The sequence below is a fragment of the Ceratotherium simum genome, chromosome 17 (assembly GCF_057802395.1).
Source record: "Ceratotherium simum simum isolate JZ-2026a chromosome 17, ASM5780239v1, whole genome shotgun sequence".
Lineage (NCBI taxonomy): Eukaryota > Metazoa > Chordata > Mammalia > Perissodactyla > Rhinocerotidae > Ceratotherium > Ceratotherium simum.
In genome coordinates, this window is record NC_141916.1 from 21,294,975 (window position 1) to 21,311,590 (window position 16,616).

At 54.8% G+C, this 16,616-nt stretch overlaps 2 protein-coding genes across 8 annotated transcripts in view; one reads left to right on the forward strand and one right to left on the reverse strand.

Annotated features, from left to right (window-relative positions):
- HDAC7 (histone deacetylase 7) overlaps positions 1-1,357 on the forward strand; it is a 36,599-nt gene extending 35,242 nt beyond the window's left edge. For all 5 annotated transcript variants that reach the window (XM_087442494.1, XM_087442495.1, XM_087442496.1 and 2 more), the window contains one exon: positions 182-1,357. In XM_087442494.1, coding sequence (XP_087298620.1) covers positions 182-227 — 46 coding nt within the window. In that variant the 3' untranslated portion in view covers positions 228-1,357. The remainder of the gene's footprint in view (positions 1-181) is intronic.
- Positions 1,327-10,545, reverse strand: SLC48A1 (solute carrier family 48 member 1). Of its 3 annotated transcripts, XM_087442498.1 has the most exons (4): positions 10,327-10,545; positions 4,255-4,422; positions 3,499-3,643; positions 1,327-2,000 (listed from the first exon to the last, which is right to left on the reverse strand). In XM_087442498.1, the coding sequence occupies exons 1-3, from the start codon at positions 10,460-10,462 to the stop codon at positions 3,507-3,509; spliced, it is 441 nt and encodes a 146-aa protein (XP_087298624.1). In that variant the 5' UTR covers positions 10,463-10,545; the 3' UTR covers positions 1,327-2,000; positions 3,499-3,506. The 3 variants fall into 3 exon arrangements, with proteins under 3 accessions (XP_087298624.1, XP_087298623.1, XP_087298625.1); XM_087442497.1 differs by lacking the exon at positions 1,327-2,000 and having other exon boundaries at positions 2,357-3,643; XM_087442499.1 differs by lacking the exons at positions 1,327-2,000; positions 10,327-10,545 and adding an exon at positions 8,335-9,813 and having other exon boundaries at positions 2,357-3,643.
- Between the last annotated feature and the right edge of the window lie 6,071 nt (positions 10,546-16,616).

Sequence of the window (16,616 nt, forward strand, 5' to 3'; positions counted from 1 at the left end):
TAATGCCAGACTCCTGGCCGACATCCTCCCCACCCCTTGGACGCTCCCAGCTTAGATCCCAGAACCCGGCACAACCACCCCAGCCTTCCCAGGCTTCCTAGGAAGCTGGGCTAAGGCCCTTCCTGGAGCCCAACCCGAAGCCCCTGGCCCTCCTGCACCCTCACCCTTGTTCCTCCCCTAGGCCCTCCGAGCAGCTGGTGGAGGAGGAAGAACCTATGAATCTCTAAGGCTTCTAAATGGATCTGCCTGCCCACGCTGCCCTTTGGACCTGGTTCTCCTCTGACCTCTGGCAACAGTGCCCATTCCTGGGGTCTTCAGAGATCCTTCGGGCAGGTAGTTGGGGCCAGAGAACAGCCCCTTGGCACTCACCCCAAGGAGCCTGAGAAAGCCCCTGGGTCTAGGATAGGGACCAAAGAGGACCCTGAGAGGGGGCAGGCTGGGCAGCCAGCCAGGCCCCAGTAGGGCTCTCCCAAGAACAGAGTCTACCCCTCTGGGGTCCAGGCCCCCGGCTGGGCCCCCATTCCTCAGGACTGCACAGAGGACTGGCTCAGCCGGGCCCACCCATAACCACTATTCTTGGCTCTGTAGACCCCGGACTTTGCACACAGCCCCAGGCTCCACACAGAAATGTGAACTTGGCCTCAGCTAGGGTGGCCCTTCCTAGGCTCTGAGGGCTGCAGTGGGGGGAGGAGGGAGGAGCAGGAGGAGTCAAGGGGTCCCCTATCCCTGAGTGCAGGGGGAGTCCCTCCTCTCGCCCGCTTCCTCAGATGACTCTGGAAGCTTCCCCCCACCACCACTGGGCAGTGAGACAAAGCTCCCTCCGAGAGCAGTCATCGGCAGGCCTCCCATCTGGTCCCGGCCCCTGCCAGAGGCCGCCCTGCGTCGACCATCTCAGTGCCCTGGCGGAGCAGACAGGTGCTCTTGGAGTTCTGTGCTTCCCGATCCGATGGTGCCAAACCCTTCATCTCCCCTCAGAAGCACAGCATGACCCCAGGGATCCCTTGGTCACTGCCCCCCGCCATGAGCCTTCTCTCTTTTTGGGGTCTCTGCCACCCCAGCTCTGACCCCTGCCCCACATAGGACTAGCTTGGCTGAGGGCTAAGGGGGTGGGAGAGTGGATGCAAGATGTGAGGGAGGGGAGGCCGCCCTGGCAAAGTCTTCACGGCTTCTGGGGTCCAGGCCTGGGGCCAAGAAGGAAAGTATTTGTGTGTGTGTGTGTGAGAGAGAGTGTGTGTGCGTGCGTGCGTGTGTGCGTCTTCTCCAGGACTACCATACCCTGTGTATGTATGCATGTTTTTGTAAAAAAGAAAAAAAATGGAAAAAAAATCGGAACAATAAATGTTTTATTTGCTTTAAAGGCATGTGTGAAAGGGCCTCCTGGGGATGAGGGGTGTGTGGTGGGCCTACAGCAGTATAGCACAGCGTGTGTCTGACTCGATGTGGAGAAGGGAGCAGGTCAGGCTGGGGGGTGGTCCCCCTCCAGCTCCTTGCTCCTCTGTGGCAGCTGCCTGGCAGGAAGAATTCATTCTGAACACACCCGAGCTGCCCTCGCCTGCCCGACCTCGGGGTAATAAGGAGGCGGCAGCTTTGGGCTGAGTCTACAGGCAGAGGGCCCGTTGTGGGGGTGGGGGATACAGACTCGGCTCACTAGGGCATCCCCAATCATGAATCAGACCTGCCTGGGTTCAGGTCCCAGCTGGGAGCTCAGGTAAATCAAGTCACCTGGCCTCCTAGGGGCCTGTGTTGATCAGTTAGAGGCTCCAGAAATAGACACTGTTTATGGTCCTTTCCTGCTCTAATGCACCGTGACTGAAGCACATACGGAGCCTAGCAGAGAGAATGGGGCGAGGCAACAGGCCCGGACATGCTCATCCAGTCTCAGCAGAGAGGAAGGTGCCAGGGCTGCCGGTGCCCGTCTTTATGGTTGAGTCAGCCAGGCTTCTCCAGCCGGCAGGAGTAGAGGCCTCGTTACCTCAGACCCGGCCCCAAGCCTTCAGAGCCTGTGAAAATATGACGGAAAGCAGGTTTATCCCCTTCCCCTCTGTCCTGGCCTTGTGGGTGACAGACACTGGATCCCACAGGGGCTGCTGAGGCTGTGCCTATGGGCATCCTGCCCTGGCTGGGGGTGTGCTTAGAGAGCCTGAGGAAGAGAGCTGAGCTGGTGGGCTCCGCACCTGCCAAGAGGGACCAGAGGGAGAGGGCCTCCAGCCCGAGATACTGACACCCTCCCCTGCCTGCCAGGGCACAATGTGAGCTAAGGAAATGGCTTAATGAGACAACTAGAGACCCACCAGCACCACCCTTCCTGCCCACCGCTCCCAGGTCCCACCCCCCCAAGAAACCACCAGAGGCTGTCTGATACAAATGGCCGCTGTATTTCTGCTAAAGTGACAGTGACACAGATAAGGCAAAGAGCTGAGGGGGAGGACACGTCAGGTAGGAAAGGAGTGGACCGTGCAAAATGGCAACCTAACATAGACAGATCTTCAAGAGAGCCCTTCCCTCCCGAGTCAGGTGAGCCCTTGGGCCAGGGGACAGGCAGGAAAGCAGATTTTGTCCTTGAGAAGGGAGATTAAAAAAGATAACAGCTCTAGGTGAAGGGCAGTGAGTGAGGCGGGAGTGGGGGAGGCGTCTCCTGGCCTGGGGTGATCTAGGGCCACGAGGGGCCGATGTGAAGAGGCGGAGCCGAGATGGAGAGCTGGAGGTGCCCTGGCAGTCTTGAGGGGTCTTTCCAGTCTACCCCGTGCCACCCCCTTCCCCAAAGCCCTTCTGGGGGCAGGAGCACCTTCCCCAAGACCCTTAGTCTGGCCTCATTCGGGGAGACCTGCTCTGGGGGGTGCGGTACGTGTGCGGGGGAGGACTTCAGGTGTTGTGAAGGAGATGACGGTCTGGCACACGCGTGGGAGACCGGCTCTGGGTGGAACGGGGTGGGAAGAGGGACACTGAACTCTCTGCTCAAGTCCCCGGGCCTTGGGAAAAGACCCAAATGTTGCCATCCTGGGACCGATGAGCTAAGCTACCTGACCCTGGGGGAACAACAGGATGGAGGTGCTGGGTGGGAGTTGAGAGGTCTCTACTAGAGATCCCTTACTTGATCTGACCTCCCCAGGTTCCCACCCCGGCCTGAGGGAGAGCTCCTGGGGCAGCAGGGACCAAGTCACCTGCCCACTGCCCCTTGCCCCCAGGCATAGGTCAAGGCCCTATGTTGCCCTGGTCCTACTTACAAAGATTCCTCACTGAGTGCTAAGAAAATAGATCCACTTGAAAAGGTCTAAAGCTGCCCTCCAGCCAGCCCAATGAGGAGCAACACGGCAGGACCCCTTTCCACGGCACCCAGGTCTCCCCCAAAGGGGACGGGACAGCTTCCCAGGAGACCACAGTCCTCCTAGTGTGTATGTTCTGCTGCAGTTCTGGGGTCCCTAAGGGGTAGAGCAGGCCCACCCAATGTCTCAGAGGCTGAGTCCAGGTCCTGAGGACCCCAGGGTGCAGAGACCTCACCCCCTGGGTCAGAAATCGCTGAGGATGCTGATGTCGGCGAAGTCAGCCCGGTAGCGGTGGGCGTAGAGGCTGAGCAGGAAAGCCCACTTGAAGGAAATGAAGCTCCAGACGCAGGAGAGGTAGTAACTGTTGGGGTCTGCGAGGCCTGCAGGGGAGAGGAACCCAACCATGACTTGAGAGGGCCTCACCCATGACCCCAGCCACCATGCCACAAGCCCAGGGCAACCCCTCCCCACAACCTCCAAGAGAGGCTGAACCAATCCAACAGAGAGATGGAGGCTGATAGAGCACTCAGGGTTTGCAGGCAGGAGGCAGTGGGGATGAGGGAAGGGCAGGGCTGGCCAATCACAGGTCTGTATCATCTACTCTGTTTCTGTGACTTTTACCCTAGGCCGCATTCAACCTGCTTTACCATCAGACTTCCTTGGGGCAGGAGAGGCCTTTGGCTACTTGCTGGCTGCAGCCACGAGGGGGTGCTCCCATCCCAGAGCTGGGCCGAGAGACTAAAGGGTGCTGCTAATAACTGACTCCTGGTGCCGACCTGCAGCGTCCACCAGGCTCAACACTGCCCACGCATTAACCCTTCACCCCCAGGGGGTGGGTACTCTCATCCTGCCCACTTTAACGATGAGAAAACCCAGGCACAGGAAAGTTACGGGATCTGCCCAGTCCCTTGGACATGAGCTTTGGAACCAGGCCACGAATCCCGGGTCCACCCCCCCAACACTCCCTTCCGGGCCCGGCCCTGGCCCTCACGCTGGTGTTGGGTGATGGCCAGCACGAGGAAGGTGCAGAAGGTGGCGACGGAGACGGCCGAGAAGAGGACGCCCACGAAGAAGAAGCCGCGCAGCCCCTTGAGCCACGTCCTCCAGTAATCCTGCATGTACATCACGTGGGTCACCAGGACCCACAGCGCGAGCACACCTGCCGGACAGACGCGGTCAGCAGACTCGGTCAGCGGAGGGATGCTGCAGTTCCCCGCTCCTCACCCCACCTCCAGCCCAGTAACCCCGGGACCCCCAGGGCCCTTTAGGTCCACTAGGCCAGACCTATTTACATAATAAGACTAAGGTAGTGTTGGCCTTTTCATTCTTATTCTCTCATGACTGTGGAGTGGAGTTTTCCAGAAGCCACATGGCTTTGTGGTATCACAAGGACTGGAATGCAAAAGCAGATAAGAGAATCTAGCTGCCTTCTATTAAGCCGGACATTAAAGAGATTTGCAAAAATATAAAACCAAGCCATTCTTCTTCTCCCTAATTTTTTTGTTTTGGAAAACATGAATATTTCTCACAAAGAAACGTTATGTTAACACAATGTTACTTTTACTATTACTTTAAAAGCTTAAAAATGTCCTCAGTTTTAATTTCTAATATGGTATGGATGGATAGATATAACCCACATAAACAAAATTTCCTTGGGGTTACACTAATTTTCAAGAGTGTAACGGGTCCTGACGTCAAAGCTGGAGAACCCTGCAGTCCAGCCTGCTTTGCGGGAGTTCCAGCTGCCAACCCTGAGGGCCCAGCTGTGGGAAGCAGCCCTCCCACCCTGGTGCTCCACCTCCACCTCGCCCTCAGGGGCCACATCTGCAACATCTCAAGGCCGGTGGCTGAGCTCTTGGGCAGCCAGGCTCTTCTCAAGCTCTGTGCATTGGTCTTGCCTGATGAGGAGGCCTAGTGGTGAGACCTCCCAAGGCCACCCAGCACCCAAGTGGCTTCTTCTTGCTCTTGGCCAAACTCCATGTCACTCCCTCCAGTTTGCTGAAAGGTCAAGCCAGACAACCCCAGTCTTCCCAGGGCCTGCCCTCTGGGCCTGGCTGGGCACTTCCCCTATGACGCCACCTGCCACTCAGCCAATACAATGAGTGCCCTCTGTGCCAGGCTGTGCCTGCCGGCGCAGCCCGAAGAGTGGAACAAATATCAAGTCCATTGGCAAGGGTCTGGAACAGAGCTGCGGGGTCCCTGCAAGGGAGGAAGAAAGGGGCAGAGGCTGCAAGCTCTCAGCCTGTGCGTGGGCCACACGGGCTGCTGGATCCTAGAGTCAGGAGACCTTTCAAAAAGAGAGGCGCACGCAGTACATGCAGAACAGCAAACGTGCAGAGGAAAGATAGGCATCTGGTTGGGGAGAGTGGTTATCTCTGGAAAGCTAGAGAAGGCAGGCAGGCTGATCGGGAGGTGGTGGGGAGAGGGCTCTGACTGAAGCTATGATGTTTTATTTCCTAGGCTGGGTGGTAAGCATAAGGGAGTTCGTTAAATCGTCTACACTTTTCCACATGCCCGAACTATTTCATAAATTTTTTTTTAAGTCAGAGAGAAAAAAAAGGCAGGGGGGAGCATCATCACAGAGCTATGCTCTGGTTACCAGCTCAGAGGCTGTCACAATTCAGGTGGCCTGGCAAGGGACAGAAAACCACGAGACTGCGAGCCAGGAAGCCTGGGGCCTGGCACGGCTGGGCCGCTCGTGACCTCTTGGTGCTTCCACATCTAAAAATGGGTGAGCCCAAAGGTCCCAGCCTGGACACTTGGTGACCCCAGGGTTCCACACCCTTGTGAGGGCACAGGCCCCCCAGCTCCTGCAGCTTCCATCCCACTGTCTGACCCACAGTCTCCCAGCTCTGCCCCTGCCCACCCCTGACCTTCCTTGGGGGGATGGGGACCTGGAATACGAGTCCCTCCACCCCTGAGATTAGAGTGAGCCCGGACAAGCGTCTCTCCATCGCTCCCCAGGCAGGAAGCTGGAGCAGGCCAGAGTGGACAGAATAATAATCCCACAGTTTCAGCGTCCTTCTTACGTGATCAGACGTGTGCCAGCCACCCTTCCCAGAAGTCTTTCCTAATCCTCTCTCTTGCATCCTAAGTGTTCATTTGGGGAAGCTGTTTGGTTTCTTAAAGGGGCCACAGGAAGGAGGTTTATTGTCACTGAGCGCATTCAAGGGAGAGTCAGATGGGCACCTGCCTGGGGCAGTTCCACTTGCCCTCTGCCTCCTTGATGTGCCATGGAGGGGGTGGAGTAGATGAGCTCTGATACTCTTTACCACTCAAAGATTCTGGAAGCCAGCTCAGGAGGAAAATGAGGTCAAAGCAATTCCTCTGTGACTCAGCAATTTCTGGGTTAGCAAATGCTGAAATAGGGGCCTGTGGAGATGCCATCTCTTAGTCCACTGGCCATGCTCCAGTGGTTCCCCAAAAACACTCACTCCCACATACACCCACGTACCAAATGGGGCTGAGCTGGAGGAAAGGGAAGACGGCCATCTTGGGTGTTCCAGGTCCCAGTTCTTTGTTAATAAACAGGCAGAACCTTACCCATCTCTCACTTCCCCGCACACAGGCCTCGCCTCCAGATAAACACAACCAGGTCTGGAAGCAGGCCCATTCCCGCCCACCCTGGCTCCCACCACTGTCCCTGGAAGAGGGACCTCCCCCACCAACTCCACCCAAGGTGGCCAGTGAAGGAGCAGCAGCTCCCACCGGTCCCCTCCCACACTTCAGGCAGGAGGCAACGGTCCCTCGGCCCTGCACCCTTCCCTGGGACACTCTGCGACTCCAGGAAGCCTGGTCTGCACAATTCAGAGCAGTTCCCCAGGCCCGCCCGCTGCATGCCCACGCCAGACCTCACCCATCACTCCACCCAGGAGAGCAGGGCTCACAGCTGACGGGCTAAGGGCAAGGAAGGCGCACAGTGAGTCAGTGAGTGTACCCCCAGAGGCCTGGCTGAGGTGAGGAAACAGAAGCAGCCCAGGGGAGCCCAGAGGGAAACGCAGACGAGTGGGACACTGGGCCTGGGCCCCACCATGTCCCTGCACCCCTGCCCAGGGAAAGCAGGCCCCGGCAGCCCAGCGCTCCTCTCGCCTGCCCTCGGCTCATGCAGGAAGAACACAGAGCTGTTTAGACACTGGGGCAATTTTCCTGTTCTTTTTCTCTTTCCTTGGTCTTCTAGACCTAGGGCAAGAGTCTGTGTGTTGCCCCAGGGTTCCCAGAGCAAAACCATTTCTTCTGCAACTGCCCTTCCTCCAAGCCACTTCTTCCCAGACACCCACCAGGATGGGAGCGAGTGGGTCTCCACCCACGAACGCTCTTCCCACTAGACCCAGGGGCTCCATGGCTGACCCTGCCCCAGAAACCAGCACCCCCCACCAGCCCCTGCCTGGTACACAGGAGGAGAAGGAGCATGCTGGGGCTACTCTACGGTGACTCAGTAGTTTCTCGGCTGGAAAATGCTAAGTCAGAAGTGGAGTGCTCACACGTCAGTAAATCCGCTGATCCTTCACCCTCAAAAGAGGAAGAAGGCTGACTGGCTACAGACTCTCTTGGGACACACTCAGGGTGGAGAGGGTGCATGGCCCTGGCCTGCGACTCCTCCCCCACCGGCCACACCACCACCACCACCAGCACCACCGCCGCCACCACCGCCACCACTACCACCACCAAGCAACAAGCAGCTTTGGCTCTTCCATGGCCACCTCCTGGTGTTGAAGGTCACAGTCAGGGAGGCACCAGCACCAGGGTCCAGCTGGTTGCTGCCCTGGCACCTCTCCATGCAGGCACCTCCACAGCTGGCCTGCCTCAGAGGCTGAGCCTGTGAGGAGGGGGAGAGGGCAGAGTCTGGGTCAGAGGGAAACCCTGGGCCTCCCTGTAGCACAAGCCAGAGGGCCTTTTCCACAGCCCTCAACAGGCAACTGCGAGATGCAAGATTCGGCGAGGACACGAAATTGCAACATTTCACCTGGGGGGGCGGGGTCTCAGAGATCATCTCTTTCAGTGGCATCTCCTCCCACTCCTTACAGATGAGGAAACTGAGGCCCAGGAGGTCACACGGCGAGGTAGGGCTCACCTCCACCAGGCCGGACTCCGACACACACAGCTCTGATCCCAGGGATGGCCTCCCTCCTCATCCCCAACCAGCCCCCTGGTCTCAGGTCTCATCAATGCAGCCACACGGCCTCTCCTGGAGACACCACCTTCCCACCTTTCCCAAGGGGAAAGCAGCAGGGCTGGCAGGAAACAGAAAAAGCTGCAAGGAGAAGAGAACCATGAGAAACATGCAGAGAGCAAGGAGCCAGTGGTCTGTAGATCACTGAGCAGAGGGGGGCTGGCTGCCCGCAGGGAGGACAGGAACCCACAGGCATGAGAGCAGCCCAGCCCGGGTGCCCACCGCCCTTCCTTGGTGGTCCCCCATGCTCTGCTGGGCATTGCATGGGCTGTGGTTACCTCTGCCCCTCTCATGAGCAGAAACCTCACTTCCCATTCCTTCTCTACCCAGGGGTGGCACTCAGAAAGCTCAGCGGCAATGAGTAAATCTAATTTTTTTTTTCTTTTTTGTGAGGAAGATCAGCCCTGAGCTAACATCCGTGCTAATCCTCCTCTTTTTGCCGAGGAAGACCGGCTCTGAGCTAACATCTATTGCCAATCCTCCTCGTTTTTTTTTCCCCAAAGCCGCAGTAGATAGTTGATGTCATAGTTGCACATCCTGCTAGTTGCTGTATGCGGGACGCGGCCTCAGCATGGCCGGAGAAGCGGTGCGTTGGTGTGCGCCTGGGCTCTGAACCCCCGCCACCAGTAGCGGAGCGTGCGCACTTAACCGCTAAGCCATGGGGCCGGCCCAATCTAATTATTTTTTAGTTAGTCCGTTTAGGGCTCTTCGGGCAGAGGATTTTAGTAATGGAATAAGATCATCATGTGTAAAAGTACTATCCTGACAAGTATTTTTTTCCAAAGTGCTTTCCCCCCACATTATTTCATGTCGCTGTGTAACCCTGGACAAGCTATTTATTTACTCTAAGCCTCCGCTTAAGCCTTATCTGTAAAATGGGATGATAATAATAATAATAATAATGCCTACTTCATAGGACTAATGTAAGAATTGAATGAGATGATGGAAGCAGATTGCTTAACACAGTGCCTGACACACAGAAAATAATAGAAAAAAATGTTAGCAAGTAGAAATAATGTTTTGTTTTCACACCAATTCTACAACACAGAGAGGTTAATTGTGTGCCCAAAGGTGCACAGCAAGTACCGAGCATTGGTGAGCATGGGGCCTCCACCAGCGCGCTGTCGTTCTCACCCTGGCACTTGCCTCCCCTTCCCTCCTTCAGGCACAGAAAGGGCGGCCAGCGGGGTTTAGTAGAGCTAGGCCAAGGAGCCACAGCAGAGGGCTGGCAAAGGGACACCAACGTGGTAGAAAGAAAATGTCCAGGTCCTATCAGATCCCCAGGCCTCCGCTGAGGACTCTACTGGGGTGGGGTCCACCCTGGTAGGAGGCAGACAGGCTTACCCAGGAACCCCCTGCCCTCCCCCTTTCCACTTACTCCTTCTCTGCTCTCCCCCAGCCCCCAGGGAAGGGGCGCTTGAGGGACGGGGATCCCCCAGAACAAGTGTGTGTGTGTGTGTGTGTGTGTGTGTGTTTGGGGGGGTCTTCACACCTAGCCGTGTGAAGGGGGTGCGAGAGAACCGGCCGCGCAGCGTGGACGCTGTCCTGGGGCAACTGTCACCGGCAGAGGGGCCGCCGCGCTAACCTGGGGGGAGGGGAGGGGCGGCAGGCGGCGCGGCAGGCTGGGCCAACGGCAGAGGCGGGACGTCGGCGCCCCGGGGTCGCGCCGGGGCTCGGGCGGCATCGGGTCCCGGAGGCACCCGGAGAATGCCCGGGAGGCCGGGCCCGCGCGGGGCCTGCGCTGCCAATGGATGTTTTTGGGTAAACACCCCAACCACCCCGCGCCCCGGGGAAGCACCGCCCGCGCGGAGCCTCCCGGAGCGGCTGACAGCGCCTCCCCGCCGCCGCGCGCCCAGAGCCGGGCCCCGGCGCCCCCCGCGCGCCCCGGGGTACCTGCGAGCCCCCCCATGGCCGCGGTCCCCGGCTGCCTGTAGACCACCGTCCAGACGAGGAAGATGGAGAAGCCGGCCACGGAGCTGAGGCCGGAGTAGGCGGCGCGGAGGCCGAGCTGCAGGCGGGACGGGGCCATGAGGCTGCGGGCGCCGGGCCGGAGGGCGACAGCGGCCGGGTGTCACAGGTGCAGGGCCCGGAGCCGGCAGCCGGGAGCCCGGAGCCGCCGGCCGCCCCGCGCTCCGCCCCCGGCCCGCCCCCCGCGCCGCCGGCACAGCGCCCTCCCCGGCCGGAGGCCGCCCGCGCCCGGAACCAGCCCGCACGCCCTGGGCTTTGCCGAGTGAGGTCCTCGGGCTGCCTCATCGTTTGGAGATGCCTGTAAAAAAGACAGGTTCCGGGGCTCGTCCTCAGACCTGCCGTATCAGGGTATTTGGGCCTTGGCGGGGCCCGGACGTATACATATATACCAGCCAGCTGCGGTGATTACTTTTAAAAGTTAATCTCTGAATAAGAGGCACTTTCTAGTTTAAAATTTAAGATTTAAATGTCTCATTTCAAATTAAGATATAAAAATTAAGAAATATATGAAAGTACACAGTGAATATGATTCCTTTCTCCCTGCCCCTATCAACCAGGTTCCCTCCCCAGAGGTGCTTTACGTGAAGATTCTTCACGCTGAAGTTTGAGAACCCCTGTAACCAGCACCTTCTAACCTCAAACACCTTAGCCTCATCACAGCTACTCTTTCCTTTCACCTCCCCAAGCCTCAGCCCGGGCCCTCCCCTACACTCCCCGTCAAATACTTACCAAACGTCACCCCTGCCCCCAGAATCCGACCATTCTAAAGTAGACACTGGAATCTATGGCCGGAGCATATGGAGCTCCCACCGTGGGCCCAGCTTCATGCTGCGAGTGGGAGGGAAAACCAAACATAACCCAGAGCCCTCGAGCACTTATGATCTAGCTGGGGGGCCCATCACATACTGCACAAAATCCAGAGCCAATATCCCTTGCATTGGTTTTCTTTTGCTGCTGTAACAAATTACAACAAAGTTAATGCCTGAAAGCAATACACGTTTATCTTACAGTTCTGTAGGTCAGGAGTCCAAAAATGGGTCTCACTGGGCTGAAATGAAGGGGAGGGCAGGGCTGCCCTCCTTCTGGAGGCATAAGGGGAAAATCTGTCTCCTTGCCTTTTCCAGCTTCTAGAGCACCCATGTGCCTTGACTCATGGTCATTTTCCTTCATCTTCAAAGCCAACAATCACATTACTCCAACCTCTGCTTCTGTTGCCACATCTCCTTCTCTCTCGCTGACTCTGCTGCCTCCCTCTTTTCCCTTATAAGGACCCTTGTGATTAAGAACCCGGATAACCCAAAATAATTTCCAGATCTCAAAACCCTTGACTTAATCACATCTGCAAAATCTCTTTTGCTGTGTAAAGTAACATATTCACAAGTTCTGGGGATTAGGACATACATATCTTGGGGGGGGGGCGTTATTCTGCCTGCCACGCCTGGAGGGATATAATCTCCATGTGCAGGGACTGTACCACTTTCCTTCACACCAACACCTAGAAGAGTGCCTGGCATGCGATAGCCCCTTAGTAAACATTTTTGAATAGATGAATGAGAGTGAATGGAAGTAAGCCTCAAATAAAGATAAAGGTGGTCATATACAAGAAATCTAGGCAGGGCAGGATTAATTGCCAAATGAGTGATATAAACCAGTGTAAACTGCATTTACCTCACTTCAGAATAATCTGGGGAGGTTCTTTAAAAAGAAAAAAGACCCCGAACTCCGGCCCTGGCCTATTAAATTTGAATCTTGAGAGTATATTTCTTAATGAGAAGTGATTTTAATGTGGTGAGCTCAGCACCCAGCCCTCCTTAGGGAGCTGCTGACGGAGAGAGTTAGAGCTGGCCGTTCAGAAGAGGGAGCAAGTCCATGGTCCAGAGTACAGGGCCACGGATGGTTTCAGCGCTGGCCGGCTAGGATAATACTGCAGGTAGTAGGAACAGCATGTGTACAGCCCAGAGGGAAGAAATAACATGGCAGCTTTGGGAAACTGTAAGTAGTTTGTGGTTTGTAGGTAAAGTGGTGGGTTTTGAGGTTAGAAGTGTTCTGAATGTAAAGGGTCCTGCATGCTCTGCTAAGAAGTCTGTCCCCATCCCCATGGAGCCAGGGGAGGGAAGAAACAGTTCTGTATTCTAGAAACGTGGAGGGTAATCATTTGAGGGCGACTTGCCTATGAAAAGACTAGAAGCAGAGAGATCATTCAGACAAGTCCTTCATGTCTCTGTGCTTTAGTTACCCCACCTATAAAATGGGGACAGAAGTGGTATCTGCTTCAAGTGTTGTGATGAGGAGTCAGTGCTTAGAAGAATGCCTTGCACACAGTAGGTGCTCAATAAATGTCAGCAAGTATGATTAGTGGTAGCAGCACTGCTGCCATGTCAAGAGATGATGAGGGGAGTCTGAAAGGTGATCCAGGCAGAGGCAGTGAGAATTGAAAAGAAGGAATTGATTTAAGGGCTAAGCCGTTTGAATCTTAAAGGTCAGGTAGGAATTAATGAGCTGGGCAGACAGAAGGGAGGAGAGCAAAAATATTATGAGTGGACATACCGGGGGTATTGGAGAGCAGTAAGCAAACTTGTTATGATGGAGCGTGAGATTGTGTAAGAAAATAATGAGAATTATGTAATAGTTGTGTGGGCCAGGTTGTATAAGAAGGTGAAGAGCAGGCTGAAATTTTTTCTTAATTGAGGAAGCAATAGGGAGCTGTTAAAGGATTTTACACTCAGATGGGTCACCACTTACTGTGTAACCTTGAGTAGGTTCCCCTAACTCAATAGAACTTTCTGCCAAGAAGAAAATATTCTATATCTGTGCTCTCCAAAATGGTAGCTGCTAGTCACCTGTGGCTATTGAGTATTTGATATGCGGCTAGCATGACTGAGGAACTGAAATTTTAAATTGTATTTTATTTTAATTTAAATAGTCACACCCGGCTAGTGGCTACCTTATCAGACAGCACAGGAACCTCTCAGGACCCCTGTTGAGCGGTCTATATAATGGGAATGATGATGACATCCCATAGGCTTGTTATAACCATGGAGATATATTGAGACACTGCAGTTGAAGCACTCGACACAGCAAGTCAACAAATAATCTTCGCTGTTGTTGAAATTGTTGTTATTATTACTGAACAAGGGTAGCATGATGTAAGCCATGTATTAGGAAGATTATCTAGACTGTGGTATCCAGGTTAGATTTGATGGTAAAAGAAAATTGTAGAAGAGAAAGCATTCACGAGGCTATTTCAGTGGAAAGGTGTGGGATAATTAAGACCGTATCTGGAGAAAGACCATGAGAATGGGAAAGAATAGAAGGATTATGGAACTGCAAAGCACTTGGGTGTGCATTGCACATTCTCTTCTTTCCACATCAGCTTCCTTTCCAAGGTACTTTCAGAGAGCACATTTCCATCCCAACCCAAGACAAACACCACTGCCCCCTCCCCCCAAGACAGACACCCACTCTCCCTGCCTGCAGCAGAGCACACTAATGCTCACCATTAGCATCTCTTCTTCTGGCACAGGACCTACTAAATTTGAATTTTGAACACTTTCCAGCTTCCTCGAAGTTAAATTGATACCATGGGATCGAGTTCTGAGCAATGGAATCGAAACAGAAGCAATGTGTGCCATTTCCAGGCTGGGCCGATAAAAATCTCCCATGTACTCTCCATCCCCTCTTCCCATTCTGTGACTTTAGAAGCCACATGTTGAAGACAGCAGCGGCACGTGATGGAAAGAGCCTGGGACCCTTGAATGAATGAATGGAGCAGAACCCCCCCATGCCCCAGACCCTCGTCGGACTGTAATATGAGTGAAAAATACACCTTCGTTGTGCTAAGCCACTGAGATTTTGGGTTGTTTGTTACAGCTAACGTTACTACCCTAATGCACCATCCCTCATTCCATTTCAGGTCATGTAAACATATCCCGTATGGACAACCTGTCTGAACGATCAATCCCTCTGAATTCACTTTTGAATTGGGCCCTACCAATATTAAGACAGACTCCTAACACCCACCCACAGACATCTTGCCTGCTAAGACGTTTCTTCCTTACTCCCCTGAGGTGGGCACATTCCAGACATACATCTCTTCCCACCATGCTACGTCAGGGATACCCCTCCCGAGCTATATTCCAGTTGATTGAGTTTATTGGACTTGTCAGAGCTTCCTCCTCTCTGCTCCTTCATCCCCACACTGAGGGACCTCTGACGTTCTTTGGGGCATGTCCTTGTTTACTTGTGCTCCAGCCCCAAACCTTGGCGTCATTTCTGAGTCCTCCCTTTCTTTCACTCCCTACATCCAATTCACTAGCAAGCACAGCTGGGTCAGCCCTGTCCCTTCTCTCCATCTCCTGCTACCACCCTGGTCCAGCCACCATCATCACTACCTGCCCCCTGCAGCAGCCCCTAACTAGTCTTGCTCTGCTCATTCTTTCCCCTCCAGTCCATTCTCCAGCCAGCAGCTGGCGTTATTTAAAAATAGCAACCAGGGCCGGCCCCGTGGCTTAGCGGTTAAGTGCGCGCCCTCCACTGCTGGCAGCCCGGTTCGGATCCCGGGCGCGCACCCACGCACCGCTTCTCCGGCCATGCTGGGGCCGCGTCCCACATACAGCAACTGGAAGGATGTGAAACTATGATGTACAACTACCGACTGGGGCTTTGGGGGAAAATAAATAAAAATTATAATGAAAAAAAATAAATAAAAATAGCAACCAGAACACGGGGCTCCTCCTGCTTAAATCCTTCCAGTAGCTTCTCATAGCTCTTCCCTTAAATCGATCAGGGTCTTGATGATTACAGCGAGCCTCACCCTGCTCATTTCACTGCAGGCACATTGACCTTTCTGTTTCCCGAACTTGCCAAGCTTGTTCCTGCCTCAGGCTCTTTGTACTTTGTGCCTGGAAAGCTTTTCTCTGAGTGTTCATAAGCCTGATCCCTCATCCTTCACGGCTCAGCTCCAACGTCACCTCCTCAGAGAGGCAATCCTGTCCTCCCTACCTAAATATGATCCCTCACTCTGTTTCATTTCCTTCAGAGCACTTATCCCTCTGTGACATTGTCTTATGTATTTTTTTATCCTTTCCACCTCCACCCTCGCCATCTCATCGGAATACAACCTCCATGAGGACTGGGGCTTATCTGTTAGTTGACCAACTCCTCTCAGTTTGCCCTGGACTGTCCTGGTTTTACCACTAAAAGTCTCGCATCTCAGGAAATCCCTCAGTCTAGGGCAAACCACGATGGTTAGTCGCCCTACCACCTGCCTTGATCACTTCTGTATTCCCAGTACCTAGTCTAATGCCAGGTGCAGAGATAGGAACTCCACAAATATTTGTGCAGTCAATAAAGTATGGCTAGCTGTCCATAAAGAATTCTTTGATCCCGGCTCTAGGGGGCAGCCTTCTCCAACCTTGTGCCTGGAGACCCAGCTTTGCAAGGTTGGGCTAAAATCTCCTGTGCATTCCGATGCTGGCGGCCGGGGTTCGGATCCCGGGCGTGCACCGGCGCACCACTTGTCCGGCCATGCTGAGGCCACGTCCCACATACAGCAACTAGAAGGATGTGCAACTATGACATACAACTATCTACTGGGGCTTTGGGGGAAAAATAAATAAATAAATAAAATTAAAATCTCCTGTGCATGAATTTAGGTAGGGAGTTCCACAAGATTCTCCCCAGACCTCACGTGGTCCTCTTGCCCACCCCCAGCCCTTGTGGGGTTCAAGGCTGAGGACCTTGGTTAAGGCAGCTTGTGGCTGACACAGAGGTGGATCCACTCTCCCCACCCCACCTCGGCTCCCCCTCCTGCAGCTTCGTCTTCCTCCTGAGGTCAGGCTGATAGACCACAGAGCAGAAAGGACTATTCTAGAGAGGAGGAGCAGGTGGCTCGCTGCAGGGAGGAGCTGGCCCCATCACAAGCATCCCAGCTGCCCAGGCTGCAGGAAGGAACCCAAGTGGAGGACTCAGATCCAGGGGGTCACTTTCACCCCACTCCCAGTGCTGTTGCCCAGGGCTGTGGCTGCCTTCTCCCCCTCGAAAGGGATGTCTTCACTCCTCAGGTCTAGAGAGAAACTGCTCACAGTCTGGCTTCTCACTGAGATCCCACTTCCTCTGCCGGCCCACTGACAGCCTGGAGGTCCATGCAGAGGACAGGATGCTAAGTGAGAAGATGCTGAGCGGAAGCAACAGGTCTCTGAGCTCAAGAGCTAAAT